General features: G+C 45.0%; 1 protein-coding gene across 2 annotated transcripts in view; it reads left to right on the top strand.

Annotated features, from left to right (window-relative positions):
* Nucleotides 1–20,533, top strand: part of TGFB2 (transforming growth factor beta 2) — a 72,415-nt gene that overhangs the window by 27,936 nt on the left and 23,946 nt on the right. For both annotated transcript variants that reach the window (XM_066238110.1, XM_066238109.1), the window contains one exon: nt 15,337–15,500. In XM_066238110.1, coding sequence (XP_066094207.1) covers nt 15,337–15,500 — 164 coding nt within the window. The remainder of the gene's footprint in view (nt 1–15,336; nt 15,501–20,533) is intronic.

The following is a 20,533-nucleotide window of genomic DNA, read 5'->3' as shown; positions in this document are numbered from 1 at the left end:
ACATACATACATACACACACATACACACACACACACACACAGCCCTAAACCTCAGCTCTCCCTGTCGCGTTCCTAAAAGAGAAGGGGCTTCTAGCCAACCTGCACTGAACTCCACATGCCAATACACAAAGTTAGTCAATGCAGTGACATTAGGAGTGTGTGTGTGTGTCTGCATACACAGTGGGGAAGTTCTGGGCTGGAGTCAGAGAGACTTATTTCCAACTCAGGAGGTCAGCAGTGGCCAAAAGAGCGCGCGTCATGTCCCATAGTTCTGTTTCATCATCACTTTATTTGATGACTAAACGGTGACAGGACGCCTAAGACCAAGGTCAGCAGAAGAAGAGGGCGAAGACCAGCTGTAGCTCTATCTGCTCTCACCTAGCGGGCCCTGCTGTGGGGACCTGCCACATGGCTGTCACTTGGGTGGGGGGAGAGATTGTGTGGAAATTAAGTCATGGCACCAGAAACAACCCCACCTACACCCCCACCTAGAAGTGCTCAGGTCTATCCACCAATGAGGCTGGAAATAAAATCAGAACCTTCTGGCTCGGAGGCCCTTGGCCAGAGCCCTTACTTAGCTCCATTGTCTTTGCTTTGTGGTTGGGGGGGCAGGGGGGTGATGCTTTGGTTGACCCTGACCCCAAAGCCACGTTTTTAGCTGAAGGTGGGAAATTATCAAAACAGAGGCATGAAATGAAGTAGGCAGGAGGAACCCCCACCCCCACAGAGAGAGCATGACTCAAGGCATGTGTCACCTTGAGCAAGGCCACTGCTTCATGCTGATGCCAGACTGATAAAGTGACCCATTTAAAGCACGCGGGGTCACTTTCCAATTAAAGGAGGGAGTCAGGTGATTTCTTGGAGGAAATTCCGATTTCTGTTTTCTCTCTTCTGGCTTTGCCGTGCCCCTGTGTCCCGTTGGACATTTGGGCTCAGGAACGGAATCCAAAGAATGATTTCCCATCATTTCCAACCTTTGAGGCAGAAGGTAGTGGAGTAACTCACCTAGTAGAACAGTGAGAGTTTACGGGGAAGAGTTCGGGTCAGGGAAAGAGGACTAAAGTGAACAGCTCCTCCCAACACAAGGCTAAGAGCACCTTCAGGTGCCACCTCCAGGGCTCTCCCTTCTCGTCCTTGTCAAGCCCTGCTGCTCTATGGAGGCATGATGGGCTCATCTTGATTTTTGAAAATAAACATTTATGGCATGAGGAGGTCATTATATGACACCAGCCATAGAGTACACAGTTTTTAGAGTCATTGGAAATAATTGTACTTTCGAATTAAACTCTAGTCTAGATGATAAGGGAAAGTTTGGGGAAAGAATAGAAAGCAAAGTAAAGGCTATTTCCAATTAGAAAGAAAGAAATGTACATGGGGGACAGGGGGCCCCGAACCTTTCGATCCTGCCCTCGGGTATCACAGCACAACTGTGGAACCAGATTTAGGGTGTAAACAGTTCTAATCGGAAGGGCATGAGCCAAAATGAGCCCACGTTTAGAAGGACTTGAACCCTCCATTCTATGTATAATTTCCCCATGGGTTTGTAAGTGACCTTTAGGAGGGACCAAAATACAAGGCAGGGATGCATGTGTCTTTTCCTTAAATGCACCATCTATTGTAAATATGAATCTACATTGAGAGACACACAAGAATGTTCTGAAATGCAATCACAGGACTGCTGATTTCGCTTTCAAAGGTCCCTTTTCCTTTTATGGGGAAGCAGGTGGCCTGGGGGGAGGGCAGTCACAGGGCTGCAGTGTCACAACAGGCTCCTTAGGAACTCCTACCAAGACGTGACCATCCTTGTATAAGCCATTCATCCCCTTACACCACAGTGCTGGGGAGTTGTTTTTACCAAAGAGTTTTTAACGCTTGCCGGAAGACTCGTGAGACTTGGTGACATGTCCCCTGAGTCAGGGTTTCAAGGAGTTAGAAGTTTCAACAAAATGAACCTCTAGCTTCTGAAGATCTGTCCAGGAAAGGCATTTTTGGGTGAGAAAGGCCGTCTTTGGGTTTTCCCACCTAAAAAGGTAGAAAGTAAACAGGTACTGACAAAAAAAAAGTAGCAGATGTTGGGGCCTCTCCCCAAATGGTGCAGTGACACAAGAATGCCTTCCCTTCACATTTTCTCTTCCTTTCGACATCATGGAGTTTGTCATGCATGCCTCCTCTGTGGCAATGTGACTGTACCGTTGATATACCATTACTTCAATGATATAAAGTCATTTGAGAGTATTTTCCCCCATTTTCTCTTCCAGAACATCTTGATTTACTTTTAAAAAAATAGGGAAAAAAAAGAATTAAGTACTGTGTTTCCAATGCATTGAGTAGGGGTTTATTTGAATGACTATCCTGTCGTTCATTATTTTGTTATACGTACAGTGACGATCTTTTTCATGGAGATAGCTAAAATAGCCATGGGCCTTGGGCAAGAATGGGAATGACCTGAGCTAGCACTTATATGAGATGTCACGAAGGTTATAAATGAGATTATAGCTAGGGCAGTGCTTTGTAATTTGTGTGTGGATGTTGGTACTTCATAGCAAAAGCACTGTAAGTTTTCTTGTATGCAAGTAAGACGATGGGTCAACAAATCGAGTGGATGCAAGAGTGTGTTTCTAAGACTTGTCCTACTGAACCAGGCTCCCGTGCGCCTGCTGGTTCCTGATACTAATGGTTATAAACCAGTGGGTAGAGGCAGATTCTAGGGCTGTGCTAGTTCATAAAGCAGTGGAAAGACTGGCTCCCATCCCCAGGGTTTCAGGTCCTGCTACTGATTTGACATATGGGACCTTCTCTTAGTTCTCCGTTGGGAGAGTCTTCTTGGCATCAGACTCTGAGACCTGGTACAGGCTTCCCTCTGCTCCCAGCGGTCTGTTAGTAATATGAGGGCACATGCACTGAGTCCTCCCTATGTTCCTATCCATTATGGTGTTTTACCCTCCCTAGCTATTCAGAGAGGCAAGAGTTAGCATGATCATTTGAAAGATACAGACATGAGTCTGGGTACTTGTCCTTATGCTGCTACATGGCCATTGTCCAGGACCCATTTCTACCTGGCCTCATCCATTCTCTTCCCTCACTCACACCAGCCTTGTGAAAAAGGTGGTCTGACTGACGGTTGGGGCACTGGGACTGGCTCTGTGCTGACCACCTGTATATCTAGGTCAGACTCATGAAGCGCTCTCAGGATTCTTAGACCGTTCTCTGAGATGTTCTAAGGTGCCGGCCAGGGCTAATCCAGGGCTGCCACGGAACCGTGACATAGGTGCCCTGTTGTACCACAGCTGTGCTCCCTCTTGGCCAGCTTTCATTCACCTGCAAACACAAAAGCAAAAGTAATTCATTCCGATGAGATGATGGAACTGGATCCTCTCGCACTTGTCTGACACAGCGAAATCTTTCCTCCCCGTTGTCTCGCCTCTAAAAGTAGTCCAGCGACACACCTGAAACTAACAGGATGGTGTATGTCAATTGTCTAGCAATAAAGAAATTGTCTGATGAATCCAACGTAATATGGCAAGACATGGACATCTTCAGTGTTAAGACTCACACACCTGCCATGGTCCAAGCTATTCCAGCGATTTTAGGGTGCAGTTGAGTGCATGTCGGTGAGCCCTGTGCTGTCTTTGCATGAGCCATCCATCTCTTTACCCTCGTTGGCTCCTTTTCATTCTGGGTATGTACATGTGGTACACCACCACGGTGTCCTGGGTTTTACTTGCCTTTGCCCTGACATATTTAGGAAGCACTGGCTGATTCAAAGAGCTCTTCTTTAATGAGGACTTGAGTGCTTTTTTTTTTGAGAATTGGAGGAGAGCCATTGACTTGGAACTAAATAAAGGCATTTGTCTCCTCCTGTCTACACTGCCGTCTAGAGAGAAGCAAGTGCAGAGAAAGCCTCCTAACCCCCCCCCCTTCCCCAGTGTTGAGCCCCTGTCTGCAGCCAAGGCTTCGGAAGCCTTTGAAAGAAAATAGAGGGAGGGGCACCTAAGACAGAGCCTAAGCTTCCCTAAAGAGAAGAAACGCATTTTGTTTCTCTCAAGAATCTTCTCAAAATGACAGCGCCTTCATCTTTGCCTGGGTGTCAAGTAAATTGGAACTGGTTGTGTTAACTCTTCAGACACCCTAGCTGTTCCTGTCTAGTCAGTTCTCTCTGACAGTGTCCCTGAAAGCTGATTAAAATTGGTCCATTTGATAGCCGCTCAATGCCAGAATCACACTACTGAAGCTGAACCCCGGGGCGCGCTCAGATAATTAAATAAAAATAACACATACTCAAACATTTTTAAAGTGCTTAGCCATGGTCAAGTTGTGCAAGGGAGACTCTTATTTAAAGACTGTTTTTATTTCCTTTTGCAAACGGAGGCCTGACCTTGAACAGAAAGCTGCTTAGTGCTCAAGTGAACACGATTTTTTTAAACCAGCCTTAGCACAGGGAGCCCCATTCCAGAACCCATTGGTGCCACAGTCCACCTGGATTCCTATAATTCCTGTAGGTTCCCCTATCTTAATTGCCCGTGGCTGTGTTGCCAATACAAACAGGATGGGGGAAGAGTACACGCCCTTAGCAAATATATCTATCAACCCTAGGAAAGCACCATCCTTTGAAACTGTAATAGTGTTTGTAAGGTACTGCGTTGACCATCTACTGAAATGCTAATAAGGCTATCGGATAACTAAACATTCCTCCCGGGCGATCCTCACTCCCCACCACCTTCCCCTTCCAGGTTCAGGGCCAGCGTGCAGCATGAGGAACAGTTCAGACATTCCGTTCAGCCTTTTTTTTTTTTTTCCGGGCAGCCTCTTTGGAAACTAACCCACAGTCAGATTGGCGATTCATGGAGGATGGATGATCTGGGGCCAGTTGGGTTCTGGAACCTTCCTCAGCCCTGTCCTGTGGACCATTCTTCTTTGCCAGTTCTCAGTAGGACACGGGTGACCTGCTCGGCCGCCTTGAAGAGAATGTGCCACTTGGGCAGACTGTTCTGCCATGGCCATAGTATGAGTGCACAGGTCCCGGGAACCCCTGTCCTGCAGGCCAGGGTGTCCCCACTGAAGCAGTGGAGGGCCCAGTATGGAGAAAGCACCTCTGAAGGAAGAAGTTCTGATATGGATTCAGATTTGTTGTCCCCTAAACTCATCTTGGGACCTTTGCTCATGTGAGATCGGCCGAAGGAGGACCCCCAGTTCAGGCAAGAAAAGTTTATTCGGGGGTCGTCTGCCGGCTTAGTCCTAAGGTGGAGGTCAGCAACTGGTTCTCTAACAGGGAGAATTAAATAGGGGATTCGAGGGTGGGGGCTGGTAGTTGTTGGGGGGGGGTTAACTGTAAGTAAGCTGGGGGACCTTCCACACCCGGGTGAGTCAGACAGGATGCTTGGGGGAAGGTGATCTGGAACATCTAGTTTGTCAGTGTCCCTGCTCCACTTTAGGGAGGAGGGGGTCACGGTCCCGCCTGCAACCTTATCAGTGCATGATCTGTTAGTGTAGGGGGCCAAACGAAACAAGCAGCAAGGATCTTCCTAATTTTAAGACAGTCCTCTGCAGTATCACTTTACAAAGGAACGCGCAGGTTGACCCAATTAGACCTCATATCCATCCCAGTGTATTTGGAGTGAGGGGTCGTGTCAAATAAGTATACATTGAATTGAAAGCCTCAGAATATAAAATATAAGATAATGGCATCTGCAAAATGATTTGGATGGAAAAGACCAGAGACTTGCAATTTATTATGCATTCACAACAGAGACTGATATGAGTGCAAACGTTAAAAAGGGGGAGAGAATAATTAAGTGTTGGAATGCACTAATAAAAGTATAAGTTCCACAATAAGGAAGGTGATAGTTCTACCCTAGTCTGCCTTAAGAGTTAGGTTCAGGTTTAAGGGTCCAGTTTTACGATTAGAGCAGAGAGGGGAACATCCTCAAAGGTAAAAGTTTTTTTTTTTATAAAAAATAAGTGTAAGGAAATAGAGGTGTTTCCTTAAAAAAAAGAGAGAAAAGATGGGGCTAGGGAATGTGAGACCTGGCTTTGGAATTCCTAAGTAAGGCCAAGTGGAAAGGAAATAACCCACCTCGTATGGCAGAGCTAGACTCACTGGGTAGACTTGTAGGTAAGCATATTGGAGCAAATTGTAGGGAAAAGGCTATAGCAGGCTATCTACCTGAGTTCTCTGGGAGTTGTGGGAGAGGCTGTCTTGTCTTGTCTTGTAGACAAACTGCAACAAAAGGAAGGAGATACCAATGACATTGAGAGAGTACCCAGCACCTGCCAGGCCATCCCTTTACAGGCCCTCTTTTCTAAGTGCAGTGAGGAGTTTCAGAGAGACTGCATATGGGCTGCATTTTCTGTCATACTGGCTCATCCAGACCCTCTATTCTTCTTCATAGCTACTCACTCCCTGTCCTGCATTTAAGATGTTGGCAGCAATAGCCCCTGGCATGTGATTAAATTAGTAAATAGCTGGCAATCCTAGCAGGGAGTGCCCTGCTGCTTATTAGCTTAGCTTTAGGGCAAAGCAACAAATCAGCATAGTGCCTCTTCATCATGAGGCAGCAGGCTGACAAAGAAATGGACTGAGAACAGAAAGAGGGAAGCTCACAGCGCAAGCAAGATGCGCATGGACCATTATACGCATCATTGCTGTGATTTTAAAAGGATTAGAGGCAGATTCGCAGGCTAGAAAGGAGTCACTACATCCAGGAAGCATGTCAGAGTCCACACCAGTTATCACAGAACTGTGGAGAGTGTATCTTCCTGCTCAGCGGAAGGGTGAAGTGTGCTTGTCCTGGAGTGACAGTGCCCTCTTTGCTGGGATCAGCAAGAAATGTCCAAGATGGTGCGTTCCAGTTCTCATGTTGCTAGTGTTTTGCATCATCCTAGAAAGATTTTTTTTTTCTCCTCAGTTTTTCAATCTGTAGAAAGAGATTAAAAGTAAAAAGTGCTTCTCATCCATTAGGACAGTGGCTGCCAGCCTTTTTCACCTCATGGCACACATAAACTAGTTATTAAGATTCCATGGCACACCAAAAAAAAAATTTTTTTTGCCAACTTGACAAAAAAAGGTATAATCTTGATTCATCCACACAGGGGGGCTGTGATTGTGTTGGTTGTTATCATTTTTTTTTATTTCACAATCTAAGAAGAAAGAGGTCACTTCTCCTGACGACATGCTCAGATATTGCATATTTTAAAAATTCTTGTGGCACATTATTTGAAACTCGCTGCATTAAGCAATTACAGATACTGTTCTGAATTTCCAACTTTAATCTGTTAGTGGAATCGACACATATGGCCTTCCTACCATGGACCTTGCAGGGATCCATTGCTGAGTTCTGGAATAGTTGTATGGATACCGATGTCGTGGGGTCATTGGCCTCTTTAAATGCCACTAGTGGGCCAAAAGCATGACTGTTCTGCCCTCTGGAGATGGTAGAGAAAAGAATAAAAAAACCCACAGACTGAAGAGAAGTAAAAAAAAAAAAAAAAAGGCTAAAAAGAAAGTGGAGTAAAGGAAATAGAGAAGAAGAAGGGAGTGGGGAAAAAAAAGAAAAGACCCCAAACCAAGAGGGCTTTATGTGCTTTAACAGAAGAGACAGTGGTGGGACAGAGTGGCCTCAGCTGCCTGTTCCAACCATCAGGATAGCCTGCCACTGTGGTCCGTTCAAAGGGGATCTGTCCCTTTCGGGTGCACCTGCTCCTTGTCCCTGACACTCACCTACATGAGCCCTGTTCTGTCTCCCAGCAGCCACAGTGGGCCCGCCCTTTCCGCAACCCAGGATTTTACTGCTAAAACCCAATCGCCTACAACATCCTGAGCATAATGAGAAACATAAAGGTCTTGAAAGAAAATAGATGTCTCCCTATGGGGGGTGGGGTTACGAGGGCCCTGGAAACTTTGCAGCAGAAAGTAGACATCCCAAGTCCGTCACCGCTCCAGAACCCCCCCCCCATCACCTCCGCTACTATTTTATTTCGTTTGCCCTGTGTCAGAAGGGGGCCCACACGCTCCTGCTGACAGTCCCTAGAGTCTCAACTAGCAGTGAGAGGCAGGCCCAAGTCCCACAAGCTGATGCTGACACAGTGATACTCCCAGTTGCCAAGGGCCCATCAAGTCTGACACCAGCCCCCACGCGAGACTCCCCCTTTCAAACACAGATGCTTTAGGGCCGGGTTACATTTAATAGGAGGGATGCCGCACGGAACGTCGGAAACCACCATGGATGCGCTGTTTATTTCTCGGTTGTTTTGTGTGAAATTGCTGTGACTCGAATGTCAGCCGTGCTTGGGATGTGGTAGGGAAATAAAATCCATCTCGGGTATGCCAAGACAAATTTCAGGAAACCCCAAAGCACAATTGTCTTGTTTTCTCGCTGGCTGTGCCTGCACGCAAGCGGAGGCCGGTTCATTGCCCTCCCACTGTTTGGTGGGTCACTTGCCTTGCCACCCCTCTGGGGGACATCTAGTGAACCCCAAACGGCTTCCCTCAAAGCTGGGGATGTCAGGAGCGAGGGGCCACTGCCCTCATTAAGCATGTCAGAAGTCCATGTCAATTACGGTCGAGCTACAGGGAAAGTGTGACCATTTCTGGACAGGAAAGGGAGGCGTTGGCTCTGTTTGCTGGAGGGACTCAGAGATGAGAGCCAGTGTATGCTGGGTAGAGGGGCTGTCAAAGGACCCTGGGAAATACTGGTTTCAGCAAAGAGCCTCCGATGGGGGAACTTCTGAACCAACCGAGCCCCCCAGAGCTCTTAACCAGGACCACTCTTTTTAGGAGCATCGGGTATAAATGGTGATGGAGGGAGACTTGACTCGGAGTGGGGACCACATAGTACAGTGTAGAGATGATGTCTTAGAGAATGGTACACCTGGAACCTATACAATTTTATTAACCAGTGTCATCCCCAATGAATCCAATTAAAAATACATAAAATAAAAAAAATAAAATGCATGACTAACTTTTAAAAAATATAATAAAGAAAATACGGAGCCTTACATTCAAGTTTCTTGAGCTTTCTTGGGAGGTCAAGCTGATCTCTAGTTGAGAAGGAGCCACGTTTTTGTGCCCTTTTTTTTTTTTTTTTGTGACCTTGCTCCAGTGCAGGGTTGGTATTTCTACCTGAGGTGGTAATCATGCCTTCGATGGTGGGGAGGGTCTCCTCTATGCAGAAAGTAGGACATTGTAGTGAAAAGATGCAATTTTGATTGAAAGGCCAGTCTCCCCTTGACCATAGCCAAAAGTTATTTTGTTCTCCTTGCTCTTAATTTCTTTACCTGTGAAAGGAGGATAAGAACTCTTTCTTAGCAGCGTGTAAGGCTATTAGAATGTGGGTAGACTTCCGAGGCAGCAGTGAGACCAGGCCGTTCAGTTTAGTGTGTGGACGGGAGATGGAGATATGTCATTCACCCCTTACTAGTGCATGACACTGATTATCAACGGGAAGGGAAGCCTGGCCAAGTTCACTGTGGTTAGACCACAGTCTCGGGCAGCCATTATCAAACCAAAGTGCAAAACAGAGCCCCACGCCACTCACCCTGAAGGTCTGGGACAGAGCCAGGTGTTGTACGTATCCATATCAGTAAGCTCCCCAGATGAGTCCCATGTATGCAGTGAGGGATAGTCATCTGATGTACAATTTAGGGGAGAAAAACCGTTTTTTGGAGGCTCATCCGTGGAGAGCATCAGCAGGAGAACAATGTGATCACAGAGCTGTGAATGAGCAGGGTGGCCATATAGTTCTACCCACCCCCAGAGTCAATACACCCCACTGTGTCTGGGGACAGGGCACATCTCACAAGGATATGAACTCTTGTCCTTGAAGGACGTGAGTGCTCCCAACATTGATTGATGGGCAATGCATTTTTTTTTCTTAAGTGAGAAGGAAGGAGGCAGAGTGACAGACTACCGCATACACCCCAACCGGGATCCACCTGACAAGCCCCCTATGGGGCGATGCTCTGCCCATCTGAGGCTGTTGCTTGGTTACTTGGCAACCAAGCTATTTTAGCACCTGAGGTGAGGCCATGGAGCCATCCTCAGTGCCCGGGGCCAACTTACTCCAACCAAGCCATGCTATGGGAGGAGAAGAGAGAGAGAGAGAGAGAGAGAGAGAGAGAGAGAGAGAGAGAGAGAAAGGAGAGGGATAGGGGTGGAGAATCATATGGTTGCTCCTCCCATGTGCCCTGACTGGGAATTGAACCCGGATGTCCATACACAAGGCCGATGCTCTACCAATAAGCCAACCAGCCAGTGTTCAGTGTTTTCCTTTTTTTTTCTTTTTAACTTTTCTAAATTATTAGAAAAATTCTTTACATGTTAAGCTGAAATGTGACTCCCTGGCTCTACAGAAAGTCAGAACTTTACATGGGAAGTAACAGGAGTCTCCGAAAGGATTTCCTATCACTGTGTCTCCACTTCTTCCAGCTGGCTGTTACCAGTTCCTTTCTCTGAGGGATCCCCCATTCAGCTCGGCATGGCAGTCACCTGAGGAGCTTAGAAAAGCTAGTTCAATGAAACAAACTGGCAGAGGCTGAGTCCCAGGCACGGGAATCTTAAAAGTCCTTCAGTTTGGTCAGACGTACAAATTATCAGCCGTAAAAACAGTCACAGGGATGTAAAGTACAGCATAGGGAATACAGTCAGTGATATTGTACTATCTATGTTTGGCGTCAGGTGGGTACTAGCCTTATTAGGCGATCATTTAGTAAGGGGTGTAAATGTCTAATCACCACGCTGTGCACCTGATAATATAATACTGAATATCAACTTTAATTGAAAAGTAAATTTAAAAATACATATATTTATATGTGAACCGTGTATATATATGTTTTACAAATAAAAAATTCTTCAGTTTGAAATGTGCAGTCAAGCTAGACCAAGAGTAGTCAACCTTTTTATACCTACTGCCCACTTTTGTATCTCTGTTAGTAGTAATATTTTCTAACTGACCACTGGTTCCACAGTGTTGGTAATTTATAAAGTAGGGAAGTAACTTTACTTTATAAAATTTATAAAGCACAGTTACAGCAAGTTAAAGCATATAATAATAATTACTTATCAAGTACTTTATGTTGGATTTTCGCTAAGTTTGGCAGAATAAATCTTTATAAAACAACATACTATAGTTAAATCTATCTTTTTATTTATACTTTGGCTGCTCTGCTACCGCCCACCATGAAAGCTGGAACGCCCACTAGTGGGCGGTAGGGACCAAGTTGACTATCACTGAGCTAGACAATTAGTGTACATCATGGAGGACTTTTATTGTACTTTATAAGAGTCTCAAAGTTCTTGTGTTGCTGTAATTTCTTCTCTCCATCTGTTTTTTTTCCCTATTTGGAATACCTGGTGAAGTGTTTGGACGCTCCTTTGTCTTTTTTCTTTTTTAATTTAATCATCCAAAAATATGTATTGATTTACTACTATGTTCTACATACTGTCCTAGAAGCTCTAGCTACTCCATTCACCATCACAGACAAGATCCCTCTGTAGAGTTTAGATTCTAGCAGCAGGACACAGATGCTAACACAGAACAGACAAATTAAGCCGAATATAGGCTGTTAGATGATCAGTGCTTTCAAAAATAAAGAAGTGTATCATAGATGCCTCTCTATCTTTCTTTCTTTGTGCATTTCTTTTCTTCTGTCCCTTGTTTCAGTGGTTCTCATTGGTGACATTCCAGAATCTTTTATGTGCAAGCCTTTTCCCAAGAAGGGAGAGCAGAGAGGAGCATCAGCCTGGTGGCCTGAGTTAATTCAGAATCAGCCAAATCGATTTGGCTGAACTTCCCAAAAAGTAGGTCAGAAATTGAGAGGAGGGGACCAGCAAGGATATGAGTGTAGGCAAGTTGGCCAAGGCCGAGCACAAGTACCTGGCCACCCAGCAGTGGTCCAGAAACCGGGGTGGGTGGGAATGACAGAGGACTCTCTACCTCCCATCCTCTCTCAGTGAGTTCCTGGAGAAGGCGAATGAGAAGCTCCCCTCCTTTGAGGTGGCCTGGGTGGATCAGGGCTGCGTACGCCTTTAAATACCCACCTTGCCACTCTGCTGCCCCTGTGCCCGGAAACGAGCCTGCTGCCGCCTGGCTGGGTGCAGAGGCGCCATTTTCTGTTCTCCCCACACCACGCACCCAAAGGCTTTTATGAGCTAAGGTCAGGGTCCCAGACGAGACCAGAGCAATGTGCTGTGATTCTTTTTTCCCCCCAAATCCAGAAACATTTGACAAACACTCAAGTTCCTCAGCCAGGCAGGTGGCTGGTGACCCCATAGCAGATGACAGCAGGGGACAACTGGGACCAGCCCTTGGAACTGGTCATCGGTTCTTGGGTCAGCTGGAGCAGGGGTGTGTGTGGAGGATGGAGGAAGGCTGCTGTTTCCTCCTGGCCTGGTTGCTTCCCGGTGGTTACGAGACTGAAGCAGAGTCACTGGTGGAGGCTGCCCAGCCGTCTTCTCGCCTCACACATTAACTGCTTTTACTTATAGAACAAGATCCAAAGCCACGGGTTCTGTGTTATTGGGCAGTTGAGACAGGAGCAGCTGAAATGGCTCTCATAGCCCGAGGGGAGGAGGGCTGCTGGCCAGGGAAGGGTGAGCAGAACCGAACAGCCACACTTCACTGTCAAGCTACTCCTGTAAATATTTGCAAACGCCCTTTCAGAGCTCGGAAGACCAGACTGGGATCCTTGGACCATGTGCTTAGATGAAGGAGAAACAAAATTGACCTCGTTGGTCCGCAGCAGCCATAAAAAGAAAGCATGTGTATTGGGCTGAAGAGCAGGAAGAGGGGGAAAATGGCTCAAAGTTTAATAAACACAAAAGAGAATAAAAATAAATCTCAAGAGCACTTATTTACACACTTGATGGGAGGATGAGATGGGGCGGGCGGGTGTGAAAGAGGGGTGTTCATGGACCAGGCCTGCGAGGGTTGCGTCCAAAGACAAGGAGAAAATGAACCCGATGTTTACGCTTTCTAATGCCCAGAAGCTCACTGCATGAGCTTGGCTCTTCCAGGATGCTCTTTCAGAGCGTGTTTGCATCTTCTGCTGTCTAACGGAGAGGTCTTGGGATGATGAGTGCCACCAGCAGGCCCCTGGAAGGGTCTGGCCACACTAGACAGAGTGCAAAGCCAGAGTGCATGGCCCCAGCCTTGCCCAGGCTTTTTGGCATCCATACTGTTTTCATCCCAGCTGATCAGGCTGGTGCCAACCTCTCCAATCTCCTGGAGTGGGTGTGGTCAGAGAATAGAGATCAATTTCTTCTTAGCAGCTAGCTCCCTTTTCAAATCACAATGCTGGAGGCTCCAAGAATGTCCCTGCTCCTATGAATGTTTGCCCGCCTGCAAGCTGTCTGCTGGTTATTGGACCATCACTGTGTCGGCAACAATACTTTCTCTTCTCCAAAACCTGGACGCTTTGGGGATTTTGTTTGTTTGTTTCTGAGACTTCGGGCTCACAAGCTCTGCAGGCTCAACGCACACAGCATTTTCCAAAGCAGTCATCAAGCGGAGTGTGGCGTGGACGTCACCCCTCCCCCACCCCGGGCTGCATCCTGAGAATCCAGGACCCCAGGGAAGGGAAAGGACCAGGCTGTCTGGCTTTGAGGCTGAAGAAATACATTGCTCTTCAGATGAGGAAATCTTGGTGTGCTCCCAGCAGTTTTCTCAGTGTAGTAATCGTCAGGGCACGGGCTTCTCAAGAAATCACGAAAGGTATTCATTTTTATTTTAGGATCGGCAAGATGGCTCATTTATTGAGTAAAAACGTAGGTGGCCAACAACCAGATGTCGGGAGTGGTTCAGGGCTCCCACTGATGACCAACTATGCCAGCAGTGGCTGTTGGCATGGAGCCCTGTCCTAGGTACATGGAGAAGAAATAAGATGCGACAAATGCTATCTCTGCTGTCAGAGTCTTAAAATTGCATGGGGAGGGGGACAACAAAATAAATAATGCAGAAGTAATAAAAATGTTTGTCAAGAGCCATCAACAGCCGTGAACAATTCTGTTGTCATTCAGGAGAGGGACGGAGAGGGTAGTATAGCCGCCAGAGTTGGTTAGGGCAGTGGTCCCCAACCTTTTTTGGGCCACGGACTGGTTTAATGTCAGAAAATATTTTCACGGACTGGCCTTTAGGGTGGGACAGATAAATGTATCACGTGACCGAGACAAGCGTCAAGAGTGAGTCTTAGACGGATGTAACAGAGGGAATCTGGTCATTTTTTAAAAATAAAACATCATACAGACTTACATATAAATAAAACGGAAGTAATGTAAGTTATTTATTCTTTCTCTGCAAACCAGTACCAAATGGCCCCCAGACCGGTACCGATCCGCGGCCCGGGGGTTGGGGACCACTGAATTAGAGTATTCCAGAATAATGAAAGAGAGTTTGCAGGAAGTTTTGGAAGAGGATGGTAGAAACATCTGTACCACATGGCCTGCCTAGGGTAGATGCTCAGTAAACAGGTATTGTATAAGATGCTTTGCTTCTTTGTACATCCTCAATCGCATCTTCAGAGCGCCGGCAGATGACTACAAAATAACCACAAAACTCTAGCCACCCATGAACTTAAAACTGTTGTGTGCTGTCTACGTCTGCATTTTATATAACTCAGAACAAGGAAGGAATTTGGGCTGATTCTTTCTCTTACTCATTAGCCAAGTTTCGCTCCCACCAACAGACACTATCCTGAATAAAGAATTTTAAGACTGGACATAGGGTATCATTTTTTTTTTAATTCAAATTTTCTCATCCTAACTTAACTAGAGGGTGTATTTGGTTGCATGTGTGTGAAAAACCAAACTATCAAAGCCAAAAAAGATGTAATATGTGAACCTGGAGTGAGTAGAACATTCAGGTGCCAAAATTTCAAGGAAAAAAAAAAAAGACATGGGCAAAGTGCATGCCATTAGGAGCTATTTTCTTGGCACGCATAATTAAAGCACATGCAAGCCTGATGACAGCTTTCTGTGGCCTCAGCTGTCATGCGCACTCCACCCCATGGTCATCCGGCATTTTCCACGGATGTCAGCTTTCAAAAGAGAGGGTTAAGTGCATGCCCACAAATGGAGTTGGAAGTGGCTTTTTACTTTTCACTTAATCTGCTGCTCCTGTAACTAGATGCACATGTTTATTTTATTTTATTTTTTTCTGATTAAATTGTTAATGGTATGAAATTGGCCATTGAAAATGCAATTGTTCTGTAGATATTTTCCTTATGGTTTCTCAAGACCATCTCATGCCGTGTGTGTGTGTGTGTGTGTGTGTGTGTGTGTGTGTGTGTGTTGAGAGAGAACAATGGATTTTTATCAATTTCAATCATTGCCCTAACTCTTTACAGATGCTATCCCGGCCACTTACTACAGACCCTACTTCAGAATTGTCCGATTTGATGTCTCAGCGATGGAGAAGAATGCTTCCAATCTGGTGAAGGCGGAGTTTAGGGTCTTCCGTTTACAGAACCCCAAAGCCAGGGTTCCCGAACAACGGATCGAACTATATCAGGTAACCTTAGTTTGGGAGGTCTGAATGGACAATCAGCTTGAAGTCTTGGGGTCACCATCTTTTTATGCTCTTTGACATTCTCAGCTGATGTAAGCCACAGCCTATATACTTTCACAATGGTGAGACCGGCCCTCATTGTTGTTCCTCGAGCACTCAGGAGAGAAGAACTCTTAGAATGCAGCAGCAAGGCGCAGTGCACACTCTGCAGTAGCAGGAATGGCTGGAGCACCCCGCCATGGGAGGGCCTGAGTCCAGGAGTCCACCCTGTAATCTGGAAAGACAGATAATGGAGGCCTATTCCCACCCTAAGAAGAGAAGTCGGCTGGCCATTCTCATCTTAGCCTATGGCCCGAGTCCCTCTCTCCCCTTCTTTTATCTTCTTTTCTAGGGTCTCCTCTCTCCCTCTTCTTCATCCTTTCTTCTTCCTCTCTTTTCGTTGACCTCATCCTGGCTGATTCTGGCTGTTCTCTCCCACCCACTCCTGCTCACCGTGCACATGCGCACACAACCTCTGCCCACACCTGTCTTGTACTATTTCAGCCATCCCTGCCACCTCTCTCACCTGTTTAAGTGCAGTCACTGGGTAGTTGGGTCCAAAGATGATGATGATGGTAATGATGATGATGATGATGATGAAGGGCCATGTGACCCAGATTTCGGAGATGTTCTTAAAAGCTTATGACCGAAGTGGATTCTGCAGTGTCATTTAGGAGCCGTGAAAAATACAGATTCTCAGGCCACCACCCCAGGCTCACTGAATCAGAACCTACATGTTTAACAAGACCTCCAGGTGACTCATATGCCCATGAAAGCACTGTTCTGGAAGCCCCAAGTGGGGTGGTTAGATGGATGGTTTGTTAGGATGCCTCAGGAAATGGAATCTAAGCAAGGGGAGTGTGTGTGTGTGTGTGTGTGTGTGTGTGTGTGTGTGTGTAAGCTCATGTGGGTGCAGGCACTCCCCTGAGCACAAGAGCTCTGGGAGAGCATTTACAATGACTGTCCATATCCCTTTCCTGAAGATTTTGACTCTGCCTGACGAGGAAAAGACTTGCTTATGGACAGTTGTAGGATCTGAAAAAGTTTTCCACATGATTCAAATGTAATCATTCTCCATTTGTCAATTGGAATTGCAGATTTAAGGCATATCCAAAGTCTTCTGGGTCATTTTGTCCCATAAAATAGACAGGTACTCTTTCTAGAGTTCGAGTACCAGGCTGGAAAGACCCATGATAGCATTTCTGTGAGCGCGCTCAGAGTCTATCTTGTCCAGGCCTGTGCCTGTTGGATCCTGCCCGCCTGGGAGAATTAGGACACCTGAACCCCTATGCGAGTCACATTTATCTGACGAGGTACTTGAGGTTCTCACTTCTCTTCCCTCTCTATGGACTGGCTGGTCAGAACTTTGAAGAAGGTTAGTAAAATCAAAGCTTACTGTCCTCTGGCTATCTCGGATTTGTATTATGGTAACAGATTCTAAATACTATTCTCATGTGTGACCATGGCGTGGCTTCAAATATATACCAATATTGGAGGTAATGTGAGAGGGATAAAGCCCTCTGACAGATGAAGGAAAAGAGGAGAGAAAAACAAAGATGACAGCGGAACTGTTTGCATATAGGAGTGGTCCTTATGTTTTTATAGATTTATGCCAAAGGCAGCCTTTATTGGAATATGCTCAGATAAAGCTTCAGTGCTCTGGGAATACCTTTGGACTTGTAATATTCAGTATAGCTCTCAGCCCAATTGGGAATTTGAATACATCTCTCTTTGATGAAGTTATTCTTATATTTATATTTGAAATCATGAGTTATGAGAAGGAAAAAATAGAGAATTGATTATCACCAACACGAGCAAGGGCACCTGCCATCTTGTTGTGTGGGAAGCTCACAATTGTACAAGTGAAGAAATGAGGCCCCAGGAAATTAATAAGTCAAATAGGGCCCCCGTGACCTCGTTGTCCTATGGGACCACCAAAGATACGCTGTTTAGATGTGCTGACCTCAGAGGACCCTGGAGCTCACAGATATTTCTAGCTTCCTGTTACCAACTCATGCCCTTTTCACACTTACAGCTCATTTCAAACTTTACTAACTTTAGAATAATAAGATATGAGTCTTTGTCACTTTTAATGATCTGTTCACTGAAAAACAAACTACCCACAAGTTTTGTGGCCTCAAATAACAACCATTTTATTACTTCCATGGTTTATTACCTCTCATAATGTCCTATCTCATAAACTTGGGAAGGGCTTGGCTACACTGTTCTGCTTCATGCGGCTTTGACTGTGGTCACTTAGTGCTGTTCAGGTGGCAGTTGGGCAGGTCTGGAGGCTCCATGATGATTTTGCTCGTGTGGTTGGAGGTTGAATGGGATGACTGAAAGGCGGGGCTCAACTTAGCTCCTCCTCCTCTACAGGGTGTCTCCCCTGGGTCTTCCCAGAATAGTCAGGCTCAGGGGGCCAGTGTCCAAGGAAGAAGCTACACTTCCTCTTACAAACGAGGTCCGTAACTAGTAGCGCATTCCTTTCACCTTATTTTAATGAGCTCTAGAGTGGTACAGGTTCAGTGGGAAAGGAAATAGACTCCACCTCTCAGATAGCGTCTCAACAGTGTGGTCTTTTCAGGAATCAAGATATAGCCAGGGTACTCTGAGAGCAAAATCTGGACAGTCCAGAGGAATACCTCAGAATTCATTCCTGCCAGAAAGAAGTTCTGAGAATTTGGGAGCAACCTGCCATCTTGGTTGAGCTCCTTGGGTGGGCTGGCACCTAACTCCAAGGGGCTAAGCTATCTGCCTGAGTTAGGAGAGTCCTCTGAGCCCAACAGTATTTATGGGAGGGTTATCTGCATAAATCAGATTGAGATAGGAACGGGTTTAGCCAACTAATAGGCACAGTATTTTCTTCTACTTTTGTTAGGATCACCTTCATTGTGTTTCAGTGTGGGAGCTCCCATCCTGGGGTTTGGTGACTCCATCATCTGGTCACCCTTTGTAAGGAAGCGTGGTGTCATGTTCAATGGCACGGACATTGTAACCTACATTTTCTTACTAATTCCTGATTCACTTGGTATTTATCATGAGGGTAAAATGAAGCAATATGTCACTGCCAGATGGAGAGTGGACACTCAACATACATGAATTCCCTTCCTTGGATGTTGACTTCTAAGCATTTTACTCCAAGATAAAGAGCCCTCGATGGAATTCCCTGCCAAAGACAGTTGCCAGGTTATTTTTAAGAGGAACTTATTTGCTTCAGATCACTAAAATAGTCATGCAAAAATAACTCACCAGGAGGCCAGGGGGTGCCCTGAGTTCATACATCATAAAGCAGCAGGAGAAGCATGTCATTTCTGGTATGGGGCTGATGTGAGGCCACATGTGCTGGGGCCACGGAGGTTGGCAGAATGCAGTCTATGGATGGGTCTCTGTTAATCAGTATGTGGATGTCCTGAGATTCAATAAATCCAGCTGATTTCAAAGGTACCTTTGATTTCTTGACTGTGGCCTTAGGAGACATGCCCTGTTCATTTTTATAGAGACACAAAGAGCCAGCTTCTGTCAAAGTCACCTTTGCTTTGACAAGGGGATCCTCTCTCTACTAAAATACTCTACACCAGTGTTTCCCAACCTTTTTTGTGCCATGCTCCACCTTAACCTTTCTAAAATTTTTATGCCCCCCCATGTAACATACATAATTTTTAACATTAAAAAATTGATTTGTTCACTTAATAAACATAAATGATAGGTTCTAGGAAGAAATCACTATGAAATTGTTAACAAAACACAGTAAGTAAAATTTCAAAACATATAATGAAAAACAGAAATTTAAATTCCAAATAATTTTAATATAGATTTTTCTATATTAATTTATTATTTTAATTTAGTGTGATCCTTGCGCTTGATGCTTGCTGCACAGAGATTTTATATTAGGTTCCAATTTGGTTAGCTTTAGTCTCAAGTCTCCACGTTGTGTTATATCCAGCCGATTTCTTTTTTTTACCAGTAAATAATTTACAGCACTAAATCCACATTCAGCTAAAAATGAAGATGGAAACGGTAGCAATAGTTTTCTTGCACATTTGGTTGAATTTGGGTATTTGATTTCTGTTTCCTCACAAAGCCATGCCATCGCTCCTTTGATATTAAATAAAGCTTTAACTGACTCATCATTTTGCAATTCTGCGAGTTCTTCTTGATACTGCATATTTGATATATCAGACAAATCCACTAACATTGGCTGCATCATCTATGTTGGGGAATCAATTTGTTTTAAATCAGCCGATAGAATATTCAAATGATTGACAATAACAAGTAAAGCGGTATCAGTTACTTCACATTTTTGGAGCCAATGAAACTGTTTAAAGTTTTTGTTGTTAATATGTTTCTGACATAACTCAATATTGGTAATGAAACCAAATATCTTTGCTTTTGCATCGACAGGAGTTTTATTTGTTCCTTGAAGTTGCTTATTTAATATATTTAGTTTTTCAAAGATATCGGCTAAATAACTTACAAATGCTTTACCATCTATTGTTAACAGATACTTCATTTCAGGTTTGTCGCTTAAAAAATCACTAAGAGTATCAAACAGTTCCATAAATCTTTTCAAACAGTTTTCTTTAGATAGCCATCTTACTTCAGTATGAAGTAAAAGTCTCACATGGTCTTCATTTTGTTCTTCACAAAATAGCTTGAAAAGACGCTCACATTTGGCACTAGCTTTAATAGCATTAACACACTTTATTACTGTATGTAATACTTCATTCAGAACAGGCGAGATGTTTTTAGCTACCAAGTTTTCCCTATGAATAACACAATGCACAAGAATCATTTCTGAATTCGCATCTTTCATCAATTTTAAGCAGCCATTTTTCTTGCCCGTCATATTGGGAGCACCATCTGCAGCACAAGATGTTATATTTTTCATTGGTACATCATTGACATCTAAGTAGTTTTTTAGCTTATTATATATATCTTTGGAGGTAGTGGTGCTTTCTAATCTTTTACAGAACAACATTTCTTCAGCAAAATGT

This window comes from Saccopteryx bilineata, chromosome 1 (genome assembly GCF_036850765.1).
Source record: "Saccopteryx bilineata isolate mSacBil1 chromosome 1, mSacBil1_pri_phased_curated, whole genome shotgun sequence".
Lineage (NCBI taxonomy): Eukaryota > Metazoa > Chordata > Mammalia > Chiroptera > Emballonuridae > Saccopteryx > Saccopteryx bilineata.
Note: the sequence above shows the minus strand (reverse complement) of the source record. Positions and strands in the feature narration are given on the sequence as shown.